General features: G+C 41.4%; 1 protein-coding gene across 1 annotated transcript; it reads right to left on the bottom strand.

Annotated features, from left to right (window-relative positions):
• Window positions 1-2444: 2444 nt before the first annotated feature.
• KCNJ2 (potassium inwardly rectifying channel subfamily J member 2) lies at window positions 2445-12752 on the bottom strand. The gene is made up of 2 exons (XM_063080645.1): window positions 12598-12752; window positions 2445-7607 (listed from the first exon to the last, which is right to left on the bottom strand). The coding sequence occupies exon 2, from the start codon at window positions 7388-7390 to the stop codon at window positions 6107-6109; it is 1284 nt and encodes a 427-aa protein (XP_062936715.1). The 5' UTR covers window positions 7391-7607; window positions 12598-12752; the 3' UTR covers window positions 2445-6106.
• Between the last annotated feature and the right edge of the window lie 2076 nt (window positions 12753-14828).

Below are 14828 nucleotides of genomic sequence, written 5' to 3'. Positions count from 1 at the left end.
TGGAGAGAGCCACTTATGTGTAATTATTCACTGTTTTTATTCCTCGCTGTGTAGTAACACTCATGTGCCGAATCTCTCTCACCTTGCTTCTATGCCTGCCTTCCACATTCTTCTCAACTGTTCCTCTGCCCCCTGCCTGCAACCATTTTACTACTCTAACTTCCAAAGTAGGATGACCAGCTCCTCCTGATTTGCCCAGAACTTTCCCAGTTTTAGCACTGAAAGTCCTGTACCCCAGGAAACCTCTCACTCCCAGGCAAACCAGGACAGTTGGATACCCTGTTCCAGAGCCAGCTACTCTGTTACTCTTATTCCACCTGTGCCTTGCAGGTATTACCTTGTAATTATGTAATTTTTTTTTTTTTCCACATTATAACAATCCTCGACACAGTGACTCTCACCATTAAGCCCATAGGCTCCTTGATCTGAAATATTTTGAAAAAAGGCTCTGTGGTCTTGAAATAAGCTAGTCATGGATTTGGTGATTACATCAGTTTTGCCAGCTCTAAAATGAACATTTCTAGAGTGAAATTTGTTTTCTTCTTTACAAGTATGACCTGGGGAGCTGCAGCTTAAGAAAGCTAGAGCTTGGAGGTCTCACTTGGCTGTCACTCAAAAGAGGCTGCTCCAAGCAAAGGACTCTGAAATTCCACTCCTGCCTTTTCTTTTTGAGTATTTTTTAATTAAAAAAAAAAAAAAATAGAGGTAAGGCCTAGCATTCAACTCGCTGCCTGGCCTTACCATTATATATCTTCCTTAATTGTTCCAATCACCAAGAGGCTCATGTTACGCTTTTGGCAGCCTACGATGGGCAGAAAGCAAAAGTATAGGATGTGGTAAGGTGCCTGTAGTTTGGTTAGTAACAGAGCCTTGTGGTTTCGCCTGGAGACAAGCTTAAGCAATTCCTATTTAACTGAAATTAATCTGAAGTCTGAAATTTACCGGAATCTCATAACCAACGCTTACATTTGTAATTATTCTACCCCTTGTGAGTTGTTTCCTTTCTCCAAACACTAAAAGAGGACAGGGACTGAGGAACAGGTTATGAATGAGGCAGGAATCCTGTGCTAATGTGTCCTGTGCAGGGTTGGGGGAAGCATACATTTTTATCACTGAGAATAAAAACTGGGAAGCAGAAAGGCCTTAGATTAAATGGTGAAGCTTTTATCAATAACATCTCCAAAAGAAACACAGTAGAGGGTAGTGATAAAAAGCACAGCCTAGTGCTGAATGGCCTCAGTTTCAATCTCAGCTCTAATTCTTCCTAGGTGTGTGTACTTGGACAAGGTGCTTAACCTCTCTGGGACTTAGTTTCCTTATTTCTTAAATGAGGATAATAATAGAGCATGTTCCATAGGGTTGCTGTTAAGATTAAATTATTTACTATTTATAAAGTAGTTAGAGCCATGTTTGAAAATAATAGGTGCCGTATGGGTATTTGCTCAAGCAAAAATGTTAAGGAGCAACCCATATCTCAGAATACAAATTTTCTCAGCATTTTCAACATTAAAAAACACTTAGTTAAGTTATTCCACATTTGCTGGAGGAAGTGGTATTTTCTCTGAGACCACATGTCCTTGGTAACTTTGTGTCCTGAAATAACATATAGCTTAGTGGATTAAACTAAGTATGGAGGCAGATAAAACCAGAATTCAAATACTACCTCAGTGGGTTCATTAGCTTTAAAATTCAGACTTGGTTTCTTCATCTATACTAGGGGTCAACAAACTTCAGGAAATGGGAGCCAAATTTGGCCTACACTTGTAGTTGTAAGTAAAGTTTTGTTGAAACCCAGGCATGCCATTTGTTTTCACATTGTCTGTGACTCCCTTTATACTACAAGGGTGGAGTTAAGCTGAGACAAAAACCCACTGGTCTGTAAAGCCAAAAATATTTGTGATCTGGCCCTTTACAGAACTTGTTTGCCAAGTCCCAATCTATAATACGAGAATAATAATATCCTGATTTGTTTTTTGTGATAATGAGATAAAATATATACATACATAAGGCAAGAACCCTACATATATTTGAGGCTCAATAAAGATGAACTATTATTAGCATGAAACAGGGAAGCAAAATCTAAACCTTAGAATTTTTTTTGTTAGTCTTGTATGCTTTTTTATTTTTTTAGTCTTTTCTATCCTCTCTCTACCTAGGCTATTCTGTCAAAAAACAAAATATGAGCTTTACTTCCTCTTACTTGGATTAAACTAATCTGCCACCCCACTGCACCTGTCTGCTTAGGCAATTTCTATGGCTCTGTTCATCCAAACAATCAGGGTTTGTGTCCTATTGTTTGGGAACATTTGCTTTACATCTTAGTGTTTCTACAGTAATTATACAGAAAACCCAAAGATTCTTGCACCAATTTGTTTTCAACTTTTAATTTTTTATTTAGAAATAATAAAATAAGACATAATATATAAAAATATGTACAATCCATGGTTTGTGCAGTACAACAGGAAGACTTTAGATACAAAAAGATGGCAAATGGGAAAACAACTATCGTGATTGTCAATGATCAGAATTGTTCAACTGACCAGAGCCCAGAGCTAAAATCCAACATGACTAGAAAAAGAGATTCTAGTTTGCTGAGGGCTAGGAAGGTGAAGAGGTGACTATGTAACACTTTGTTTTTTCCCCACCTTAACATTATTAGACACAGAGTGAAAGAGAACTCACTCCACTTCTCAGGACAAGCTTCTTGCCTTTACTAAGTGGCTTATTATAAAATATGAACTGACATTTATTATTTGCAAGGGGAACATGATTTGGGTGACAGAGCTCATCAAAGAAACATCAAGATTTGGGACAGGAGTATATAGAAATAAAAGGAAGTGAAAGGAAGAAATAATGCGTTAATAGAATAAAAACAAAGTAAAACAAATTTCTAGGGATTTGGAAATGACTACAGTGCTATAATGACATCCTTAAAATGTCTGATTCAAGTATACTCTTAGAGGGATAGAAAACTATGCCTTTCTCAATAACCAAAATATAATTCACTTTGTCTACCTTTTATTTAAAAATAGGATAACCCAAAATCTGTGCCTCCCTCCCAAAATATAATGCCCATCCAGATATGGGCAAAAATTCTTTACAAGGGAATAAATCCTAAGTAAATTCAATAGGGATTTGCTTGCAAGAGAAGCAACATGCATCTGGGAATCGACCCCAGATATTCACGGTGAGTCCCTTCCATCTGCATTCTAATGACGTGAGCGCTAGTTAAGGAGACCCAGTCAATAAGGACAAATATTTTAAAGGTAAAATGCAGCAGTAAATGTCGTGCATTACCTGTGTCTTGGCTCTTGACAAAAAAAAAAAAAAAAAAAAAAATTGCCATTTAAAGCTTGTAACGGTTAAAATGCTAATAACTAGAAAAAGCTTTCAGATGAACAGTCCATGCTGAAATAAATAACAGAAGTACATAGCAATACGATCCTTATAAGGCTGGTAAATATTTGCTAAAACCATGCTAACCGGTAGCATATAGGTATTAGCTCTCAGAAACTGCTACACTGAAATTATACTTTCTATGGCAATTTTTTTTTCCTTTACAGACTTCTATTTACATTTGGCTTTAAATATGAAAATATCTGATAAACTTTATAAAATGTACACTTTTAAAAACATAGCTTCTGCAAAATTTTCTTGAAAAAAACAAACCTGTGCACCAGAAATTTTAGATTTTTTTTTTGTCTTTTTCAGAAATGAGTTGAAAGATTCCCCTCCCTCTTTCTTGCCCCCATAACCCTCCCCCTTTCAAATATCTCAAGTCTTTTTAAGTGGCAGCACTGTGTGTTTGAGGGGAACCTCCTTTGTGGTACCCCCTTTCTCCACTGCATCTTCATTTAATTTACATAACATTGAATACTCTTTGGTTTGATTATTCTCCTTTGCAAAAATCATAATAGCAGCAGCTGAAGCTCTCAATATCTTCTCACTGTCAACAGCCAAATTGTTGCCTCTCCTGCAAGTTCTCTTGTCTGCTCAATCCCCAGTTCCTCCAACTCTTTAAAAAACTTCCCAAACCTGCCTTTAAATTTGGATTTAAAATAACATCCATTTGCCTAACATCTATTTCTTGGTTTCAATGAAATAACACCCCAGTTTTCAAACCCAGCAAACTTGAAGGCTGCAAACAGCAGAAACTGTCCTATTTTTGCAGGCACTGCATTCAGATATGGCTGTTCAAGAGACCATCACAAACATCGATTTACAAAATACGTGATTCTAGAACAAGCTGTTTTTTAATGGCATACAGGGATTTAATACCACAGGAGAGTTGATTTTGAGACTCCAATTAAAAGTCAGTAACCCCACAATTCACAAATAAGGAACTTTAAAACAAAAGAGTTCCATATTGAGCTAGAGCAGGGGAAAAAAAAAAAAAAGTGTTTCTAGTAAGGCAGGCAGCCAGGCAGGAGAAGCTTCTGGAAAATAATGTGCGTTTCTTTAATAACCTGCTTTAGGACTCCGTGGGAGACAGTGATCAGTTCACATTCAACCCTGAACAGGTACACATAAAGGGGAAATAACTTTTTTTAAGACAATTATCTCCTTCACCTGCAACTGTGTTATATTTGTATGACTCTCTTTGACCCTAAAATATTGAGTCATTTCATTCCTACCCTCTGCCATAAAAAAGGCAACTTTCCTCTCCCTCCTGAATACTTGAGCCGACGTGCTGCATCGAAGTGGCTTGTCCACAGCTCCCTGCTTCCTCACTTGGGCATTTGCAGGCCTTTCTGACACTGGACGAATCACACCAGACAGACTGATCAGAAGAACAAATCTAGAGGCCAGGCATAGCACCTTCTTTCTCCAAGATGAAGTCAAGCTAGAAATATCCTGACAGTCAAGGCAATGAATTCAGCTGCAAGGGTTTAAACCTTTCCTGCTGGATGGCTCCATTTTAAGGATGCCAGGGTGCCAACAAAGTTCAACCAAGATCTTATCTTACGGAATAAATTTTGGAATGTGTGCAAAGGGAAAGCCCAGAAAAATCTAAGCACATCACCATCTCTCACTTTACACATTGACCTGCCCAGTCCACCTAGCAGGAAGGAAAAATGTTGATACTGTATGTATATATCTGTGTGTGAATTATACTTCCCCTTTCTTCCTACTCTTTTTCTTCAAATAAGAAAGTTACATAAAAGAACAAAATTTAAAAAGCACTACACTTACTAGATTCTGTGTATATGATGCTCTATTTTCTGAATAAGGTGCAAAATGAACAGGGGGTTCAAGGTCTTGCTGAGGTTCAAAGTTATTGTCTCTTGATTTCAAGGCAGCCATTGGGGCTTTGTTTCCTTTTTTACTATAAGCTACACTGTGCAAAACTGTGCATTATCTTTGGTATTAATTTTAGGTAGTCTAACTTAAAATTTGAGATAACCCATTAACATCATGGAGAATAAAAAACAAAACAAAAAGAACAACAACCAAACCCAGAGGCTACCATTTGGCTAGTGTTACATAATGCCCTTATGTAACCAAAGAGAGAGAGAGAAAAAAAAAAAAATCAATTCTAGCAAACAAATTACTGGCCTCATAAAAAATCAGGCTCTCCTTTTGGCAGTTAATAGCCAAATATTTGCCACTTTGAAGCGCATCATGAGCTTTCAACAAAGTTCAACACTGACTTTTAAATTACACAAAAGAAAAACTACACTGCAACAAAATACAATTTGTGTTCATGTAGTTAGCAGCTTTTCAAAAATTAAGGCAGAGTCTTGCCTTTGTTATGCCATTAAAAACATTCTTGTTCCCTAAAGAGAAGCATTCTGGATAAGTCAAATACCCAACCGAGGCTTGCCTGCAAGTTCAAGTTTTGGAAAAACACAAAACAAAACACAAAAACCCATAACTTAATCTACAACATAGATGTGCCATCGGGTCATGTGGAGGCATGTTTAGGGCTTTCCATTAATGATCGAGCTTACAGTCTTTCTTCGAAACCACTGCTCTTGCCTCAGTCCCTCGTGGCCGCTCGCCTTGACCCACTTCTTGACCAGTACCGTCGTCTGTATAACTGATTTGGGCCTCTGACCAACAGACCGTGTTGTTACGTAAATATTCCAGAGGAGGAACCAGTCAGTCATATCTCTGATTCTCGTCGTAAGGGCCTGGGCTCTAGAGGGACACTTGCCTGGTTGTGAAGGTCTATGTCAGGGGGTGTGTCCGTACTAGTGCTTTCTGGAACTCCGTTTTCACTGTCATCTTCCTCTTTGCTTGTGAGGGCAACTTCATTTTCATAGCAAAATGAATTTGCATTTGACAGAATATATTTCTTTTCTGCTAAGTCTCTGGCACTACAAAGGGGGGTGTTGGGTACTTCATAAGTTTTGTGGAACCTCGAATAGTCCACTTTGTAGTAGTGCTTTTCTTCAAAGAGGACAGGCTCATAGCGGTGGCCCCAAAGGATTTCATTTGCCAGGTAAGAGCTACGGCACTGTGTTGTCATGGCGGTGGCTTCCACCATACCTTCCAGTATTACGACAATTTCAAAGTCTGCATTGTCAATGTCCTGTTTACTCAAATCATATAAAGGACTGTCTTCATCTATTTCATGGACTATAGTGATCGGGGACACCAGAAATATACGGTCAATCCCACTGTCAAACCCAACATTGATGTCTATTTGATCCAGGGGGATGTACTCCCCTTCAGAAGTAATTCTGGATTTGAGGAGCTGTGCCCGAACATGAGCTTCCACCAAGTGGCTTTTCCGAAGATTGCCCACTCTCCACATCAAACACAGCTTGCCGTCTCTCATGGCGATCACAGCATTGTGACTGAAGACAAGAGTCTCGTTTCTCTTCTTGGGCTTGGCCATCTTTGCCATGACTGCACCAATGATAAAGGCGTCAATGATACAGCCCACAATTGACTGGAACACCACCATGAATACGGCAACTGGGCATTCGTCCGTGACACACCTGAAACCATAGCCTATGGTTGTCTGGGTCTCAATGGAGAAAAGAAAGGCAGCCGTGAAGCTGTTGACCTCAGACACACACGCTTTGCTCTCCTTAGATGCATCCAGATCCCCGTGGAGCAGAGCTATCAACCAGAACACACAGCCAAAAAACAGCCAGGAGAGAACAAAGGCCATGCAGAAGATGACCAGCATCCACCGCCAGCGAATGTCCACACACGTGGTAAAGATGTCTGCGAGGTATCTTTGTCCCTTCTCACCCACGTTGATGAACTGGACGTTACAGTGGCCATCTTTCTTCACAAAGCGGCTCCTGCACTGTTGTCGAGTGTGCACTTTGCTCTTCCCGTTCCCAAAGCCATTTGCAACCGCCATGGTGGCCAACTTCATGCCGTCTTCTTCTGAAGAGACAATGCTGTAGCGGTTGGTTCGCACACTGCCCATCGCTTCTGCTGTGGACTCCAGTGCTTCTGCTTTGGAAAACAGTCTGAGTTTTTGCAAAACCCTTTGGAGAAACAGTTTTGAATGTTCAGTGAGGACACACACACAAAAAAAAATGAGGAGAGTCGGGTGTCTCCAGGATCCTTGGGGTTCTACCAAGGTCTGTCTAGTGACATGCAGCGTTACCTTAGTAACTCAGCTGACATCCAGGGAATATCCCCTGCAAGAAAAGAGAGAGCCTTCATTACAAAAGAAGTCATTTTTAAAGAGTTCTACTGTCTAAGGCATTATATCCAATGAAAATACAGAATAAGATATAAATAAACATACTTTGAATTACAGGGTTTTTCATTTCTTTGTACTCTAAACATGTTTTTAAATTTTTATTTAAAAGCATAAAGTTGTTAAACATAGGAGAGTTGTCTGTGATGGTGATTCAACCAAAATTTAAGGTTCCTTTTCCATTTTTGGTTACCAATCTAGAATATTCTATATTGTGTGCCTATCTCTCCCTTCTACTCTTCGTTTGCCTTCTCACTTGCTAGGGTCCCAAGTTATTAAGCAAAAGAAAGACTTTCTGATTCCAAGGTTTTTCACAAAGCTTTTAGATCTAGGACACGTCTAGAGAACATTTCACGTGAATGCAACATTGATATTAACTGAGTTGCATGTGCATTATGGGAGATTATAAGAGCTCTGATGACAGGTTGAAATCAGAAGGCACAGACTATTCTGTTTGAATGATACAACTGAGCAGACAGCCCTTACAATCACCTGAAATGGATCTCAGTTTCTGGATACTGTTTGGGCTTGCTCTGTCACTTCGTACATTTTAAACAGCCACTATGCAGAAATGCCTGATAACATCTCTGTTAGTGCAAATGATTCTGACTTGAAGACACAGGTTTGCTCTAGGGGATAGAAAGTGATTCTGTTGCCTAGCAATAAGAGTCCTGAAATTCTCCTGAGATAGGACCGCCATGTACAATGACAGGCTAGGAAGTAATAAGCATCTTGTGCCAAAGGACCAGGTCTTTAGCAGATTGAGATAAGGCAGGAACTCATTTCTTGTGGGTCCAAAGCTGTGTTCTCCCAAACAGAGACAACTTTATAAGTGGGATCATAAATGCCAGTCAGCTTACTTTCATTTCGAGTGCTGTTGTTTGCTATGGGTTCCTATGGAGAAGGCACCTTGATTTCACTCACCTTTACTTAATATGAACAAATAGTAGTTTTCAGTCTTCTACTGCCTCATTCTCCCCATGTAAAAACAATCTATTAACTTTAACTTTCCGTCTTTGTTCCAAAGAAACTACTTTTTCCTTGACTAACAAAAGCCTAAGAAAAAGCCTAAGGTGTTTTCTTTACCAACTGCATATTAACAAAATCAATATGGCCTAGAACTAAAACATAGAAGTGATTTTCAAATTTTCTAACAACCAAATCTGTCTCCAGTATTTAAGGGGAATGATGAACAACACATGGAAAGGATCAGAAATTTATTGAAGCCTTGATAAGGAGGACTCCACTTTTTCTTTCTCCCCCAAAGCCACATTAAGATTAAGCAGTTGGAACCAATTTCAGCCGAGCCAGCTGCAAACAAATAAGGCAAACCATTTGTCTTGTTTTTCTGCATCCCCAAAACAGGCAAGGTGCATTGTCTTTGAAAATGCCTTGTTACAGTCTTTTGACTTTTCCCTCTTTATCCAAGTTATTATGCAAGAATGTGCCCCAACACATTTTTGCTGAGATTAGTCATCTGTGAAAATTGCAATGTGTGTTACATTTTGGCAGCTTTTGACACCTAAATGATGCCCGATTTGAAAATGCCTTTGAATTACTTTATAAAAAGAAGTTACTGTGCCTTCCTAACTGTCCACCTGCTTCAATGTTTTGTCTGCTTTCTTATGAAGTTTGCACTTGGACAAAAGAAGCAAAAACCCTATTCCTCAGGGTTCTAGATCTTGGACATGGAAAGCATTTTTTTAAACAGTGATTTCAGCTTATTTGGCTCACATGAAATTGTCAAGCATTTCTACACAAAGATAGAGATATCAGCATACCACCAAATGTAGGTATATTTTCCAATTAAAGGGTGGGGGTGGGGCTCATTTAAAGAGTGCTTTTATCCTTGAGTTCTGATTGACTTCAGACCTTATATTATAAGCTGACACCAAGAAATTCCCTCTCTATGATTTGAAACAATCCTTCTATCTGCGTTACAATTAGAGGCCATGAAAAGACAGTCTCGAATTTCTTCTGACTTTTTTCTGCACTCTTTCCATATTAACGCATGACAACCATATGAAGTTTAAAGATTGAATGATGACTTTCTAAAAATCTCGACCCCAAGACATTTGTTTGAATTCCACAAATCACACAATACCAGCTTCCTATGAATAGCTTTCCACATTTAGAATCTTGAAAATAGACTGTATTGAGCGACTATTACTGTCTTATTTCCATTGCTAATGACAGAATTTGTTCCACATGTGGAGCATAATTTAGAAATCTTACCATTTCTTCCTGGAAAGGGAAAAAGAAGAGTTGCTTGGTTCTTGATTTCTGTGTGTGTGTGTGTGTGTTTGCATGTGTGTGTTTTGGCAAAAAGGAAACTTTTGTCACTTCAAATAGGTATTCTCCAAAACAGATTTATGTGTGTATATTTGTGCACACAAATTATGTGCATTCAGACTTTGGTAGAGCTGATTACATAGCAAAAGTCTAGAACATACCAAAGGTTCATAGGGTAACTGTCTTAATATTTCCCCGTAAAGACCACCTTTACTGTTAACCCATCCACATGCCTGAGTGTCTTAAGGCAAGCAGTCCTTGCCCACTCTTTTCTCACTGGAAATTACCAGTTCATAAGCATCTGGGAAAAGCTTTGATTAAAAAAAATATGGCTCTCATGCAACTTTGTTTCAAGCATATATTCAGAAACATTTTGAGATTAAGAATAGTGAGAACACTAAGTGATTTGACTTCCTAAAGGATACAACTCCAGAGAATTGATATTTGATTTGATGTACAATATGTAAATTCTCCTTTCAGCCAAAATACTTAAAGGCCCAGATGTAAAGTCAATAGACACAAATAACCATTTTACCCAGGCCACAACCAATGATGTAGAAAGTATTTCTGGGAAATGGAGAGGCTACATGTGGTGCCGTTCATGTTAAGACTATTTATAGGCTGAGCCAAAATTAAGCATAAGTAATGGAAAAAATAGTTCAGCACTTCAATCTTAGGTAGATGTTAAAGGAGAGAGAGCTATGGATAAATACAAGGTCAAGGACATCACATGGTACAAATGGGGGGTCTAAAGTGTTTTTACTGTATAGGAAATATTTCCAATATGGCTCATATAAAACTAGAAAAAAATGTAATCATGAAGAATAAATGAGAATAAATGTGTCCCATAATATGGTCACAGTGTACAGTAAGAAAGTTTCTGACTAAGGATAGGAAATAAAAATAGCAAAAGAAAGTGTGCTGGGCTGAGAGAAAGGTCTGCTAATGAGTGTTTAGAGCAGCTATTCCCCAGCTGACGCCATATAGACCAGCCTGAGTGTGCTCTGGGCACATGTTGCTATGTGAGCACAACTGCTAGCAAAGCAACCTCTTAGAAGCTCAGTAAACAGAAGGGAGGGGGAGGGGAAAGTGTGGAGGAGAAAGGGGATACCCATTTATCTATATGAGCACTAACTTTAACATTTATATTCAACAACGCACATAGCATTGCTCAGCATTTGCATATGCTGAAAAATATACATATTTGGGAAACAAAAATATACACTAAAAATTTGAAACAGCGCATCTGTTCAGGTAAAGATGTGGTCAATTTTTCAGACTGCTCAAAAGTCATACAAGGACTCTATAGCTAACCAGAGATTCCACAACTGGAGAGTCTGAAGGATGCAGAAAGACTAAAAAAAAAAAAAAAAAAAAAAAAGCCAAATTCACAAGAGTTTATAACAAACATGCAATAACATAAAATAATAATAACAATAATAATAATAATAATAATAATAAGCCACCAAAATAGTAGGGGGAAGGGCAGAAAGCAAAATAAAATGACCTTGACTCCAACTCTCTCCTCTCCCACCCTCCTTGAGGTAACATCTCTTACTCCTTCTGAACGTGAAGATTTTTCTAGAATATGGCGAATGTAAGTAAAATACTTGGAAGTGAGCAGGAAAAAGCCAACCAGTGTAAAGGTAATCTACAGCAGACACAGAACAGTCGTCATCGAGAGGAAATCTGACAGCCTATTGATTACTAATGTGAAAAGAAAACAAACAAAAGGCAATATGTATTCTTTGAACACTCAAAACAAGTTTTCAAGTAATGCCTTATTCCCTAACAGGTAAATTCTGAGTATGAAAATCCACAGAATTCACAGCCTTATAATAGTTACCATCCTACTGATATGCTTAATGCTTAACTCTGACACAGGCATTAAACTGCCCATTTCCTATTTCTATTTTTCTTTCTCAATTGTCATGATGAGTCCGTGCTATGATGCAATGTTTTTGCAGAATCAAGTCATTTTGACCATTTTGCTTCCCTAAAACCATGCTGTCTACAAGCGAGGTATTAAAACCACCGTCACTAAGAATAACCCATTGCTTAGGGGAGAGTGACATAGGACTTGAAAGTTTTGCGGTCTTCAGGCTCAAATCCAACTCGGGCTCCCGCTGTCTTCCCCCAGCAAAGCAACTTCGAGACGCTCACTCTGTTTGGAACTCGAAGTTATCCTTGCCGAGATCTGCCCAGGTTTGAGACCTGGGCTCGAGACGCACCCCCACGCCCCGACCACCTTCCCCACCCCCACCCCCGGCCCCCCTTAGAGTGAGAACCAGTCGAACACGGATCTCCCACTCTCTCCTCCAAACCCAGTATCTCGCTACAGCTGGTGCATTGGAAGTTATGAGCACAAACAGATGCTGCAAAGAAATCTGTTTCTATTGCTCAACTGTTCCAAGCATGTTTCAGTATTTTTAGCTCTGGGGATGTTCTGGTGCGCACACAAACTCTATAGGCATGATCTGGGACTCCGGAGCGTGGGTGAGCGCTCCAGCAGCATGACAGCTGGGCACCTCTGGAGCAGCAGGGCAGGGTAGGGGACGGCGGCCCGAGTCCACTCCCCCAGGAACACACAGGCAGCGAGAAAGACGGAGGGAAGAAAAACACACCGCAGCCCTTACCTGTTGCTGGCGCAGGAGCATGGGGACATGGAGTGGAAGTGGGGGATACAGAGGCATGTAAGATCCAGGAGTTTGTAAAAGCGAGTGAGCCAAAGCCAACCCGAATCCCCAAGACCCAGCTTGCCGGCGCCGGGCAGGCTGCGCGCTGGCCAGGGCTCCAGTGCGCTCTGCAATATCCTGGGCTCTTTTGAGGCGGTCCAAGCGACACCGGCCCTCCTGGCTCCGCCCCCGGCCCCGCCGGCCAATCGCAGCGCGCCTGGCCCCGGGCACCGCGGCGGGAGGGGAGGGGAGGATGCTGCACCCGCGGCCCGCGGCGCTGCAAGCGCGGGGAACCTGCCACCGCCGCCGCCTGCTCCCCGCCCCCCCTCCGGCCCCTCCCCGGCCGGCCGCGGAGTCCGGCCCTGGCTGGGGAGGAGGAGGAAGTGGCGGCCCAGCTGGGACAGCAGCAGGTGGGAAGCTCGGCGGCCGGGCTTTTGCGGCTGCTTCATGGCAGCCTGGCCTTGGGCAAAGCTTCCTCCCCCTGTCGGAGCCCCACACTTCCCGATCGCTCTGCTCCTCGGTGCAGGCTGTGCCGTGCGTGCTCCTCGAAGGGCCTGCGAGGTGCCAGGGCCGCCCCTGCCTCCCACCCAGAGCCCCCACCCCACCCTACCCCCCGCCCCTCGAAACCCTCAGCTGACCCGGCGTTGCACGGAGCGGCCGCTGATTCAATGGGGAAAAGGGACAGGGACGTGCACGCGGAACCCAGCGGGATTTAGACGCGCGCAGGGGGTAGCAGCTGCTGAGCTGTTGGGCTCTGTCTTTCCCCGGCTGTTCGTGAATGACGGATGAAGCGCCCAGACTTCTCCGAAGGGTGAACGACTCGTTCCCTCTCGGGCTCTTTCTCCACCGCCGCCCGGCACGCTCTGCTGATCTAAAATCAGAACGATTAGAGAGTCATGCATGCTCTGGAACAGCAACTCCGACAGACGCTCAGCTCTGCCCTCGCATCGGCGCCACCCTCATGCTCAGCAACCAGGCAAGAGCGTGCAGACCTTAAAAAGTCAAAGTCAGTGTGAACCGAGACTGGATCCTGGAACTTTACCCAATTCATCCGTGTGTGTGTGTGTGTGTGTGTGTGTGTAAATCGAAGAGTAAGTGCATGTTGTCTTTGCGTGCTTTGGTGTCATCACGAAGCTTTGCTCGTAAAGGACACGATATGTGGATATGTGGAGAAGTCTTTTCCTTCCACTGTGCTGGCAATCCTTGTTTTTTGTTTGTTTTTGTTTGTTTGTTGTTTGTTTGTTTTTAGTCTATTCACTCAAGCAATCACATGCGTCTTTCGTGCAGTTTATTTAAGCCTCTAAAGGCCTCCTTGAGTCGCCAAACTACTGCAACAAACTAGCTCGTATTCTGGGCTGCACAACCCTGGCGGATTTTTATGTGTAGGAGAGGTGAACTGACAATGTGAGAAAAGGTTCTAAGCGGATACCCACCTCCTATCTTCATATCCTCACGTGGCCCCTAGGAGGAGCTGGTGAAATATGCTTAGGTTTTGCAAATATGTATTTAATCCTGCCTCACCAAGGGGGCCTCTTTTCCTAGCACTGAGCAAGATACTTAAAAGGGTGTGGAATGGGTCAGGCACGCGGAGTGACTGCTCTGACAGACAAGTGACGTTGCTGTTCCATTTCACTTGCTAAGATTATGCAGTACACCAAGCCTGTTACCAGCTCTGTTGCATTTTAGAGTTGTGTACGTGGGAATAATGCTTCACACAAGGGAGGTCTACTTTAGCATTTACTATCATGTGTTATTTAGAAACGGCTTGAATTAACTGTAAAATAGATGGGTGTCTAAGAACCTAGACTGTAGCCCGAAGCTAAAAGAACCTGGACATAGACAAATTAATTCTATTATTAGCCGAAGGATAGAGAATGATTTAACAGACTACTCCACTTCAATAAGCTTTTTCTGAGATGTGCTTCCTCCTGGGTTTTTTCCTAAGAAACAAACTGGAGGTCTAATTAATCCCTTAAAGCATATTAAGCCTAAATGGAAAAGGAAATTAATCATTTATATATTTTCTCTTTTATATTATGATTCAATCTGTGCATCTGGGGGGAGCAAAGAATTTTCCAAACCGCATGAACTTAGAGAGGAGACATGTTATTTTTTTCCAGGTAATGAGCTCTATTTGAGCATCAATCACCCAGAAAGGGATGCCATTTTTTCTGAAACTTGGATTGAAATTG

Source organism: Cynocephalus volans, chromosome 16, assembly GCF_027409185.1.
Source record: "Cynocephalus volans isolate mCynVol1 chromosome 16, mCynVol1.pri, whole genome shotgun sequence".
NCBI classification, from domain to species: domain Eukaryota; kingdom Metazoa; phylum Chordata; class Mammalia; order Dermoptera; family Cynocephalidae; genus Cynocephalus; species Cynocephalus volans.
Note: the sequence above shows the minus strand (reverse complement) of the source record. Positions and strands in the feature narration are given on the sequence as shown.

Coding starts and splice junctions, on each gene's coding strand:
- KCNJ2 (XM_063080645.1), bottom strand. CDS start 7,390: ATGGGCAGTGTGCGAACCAACCGCTACAGCATTGTCTCTTCAGAAGAA.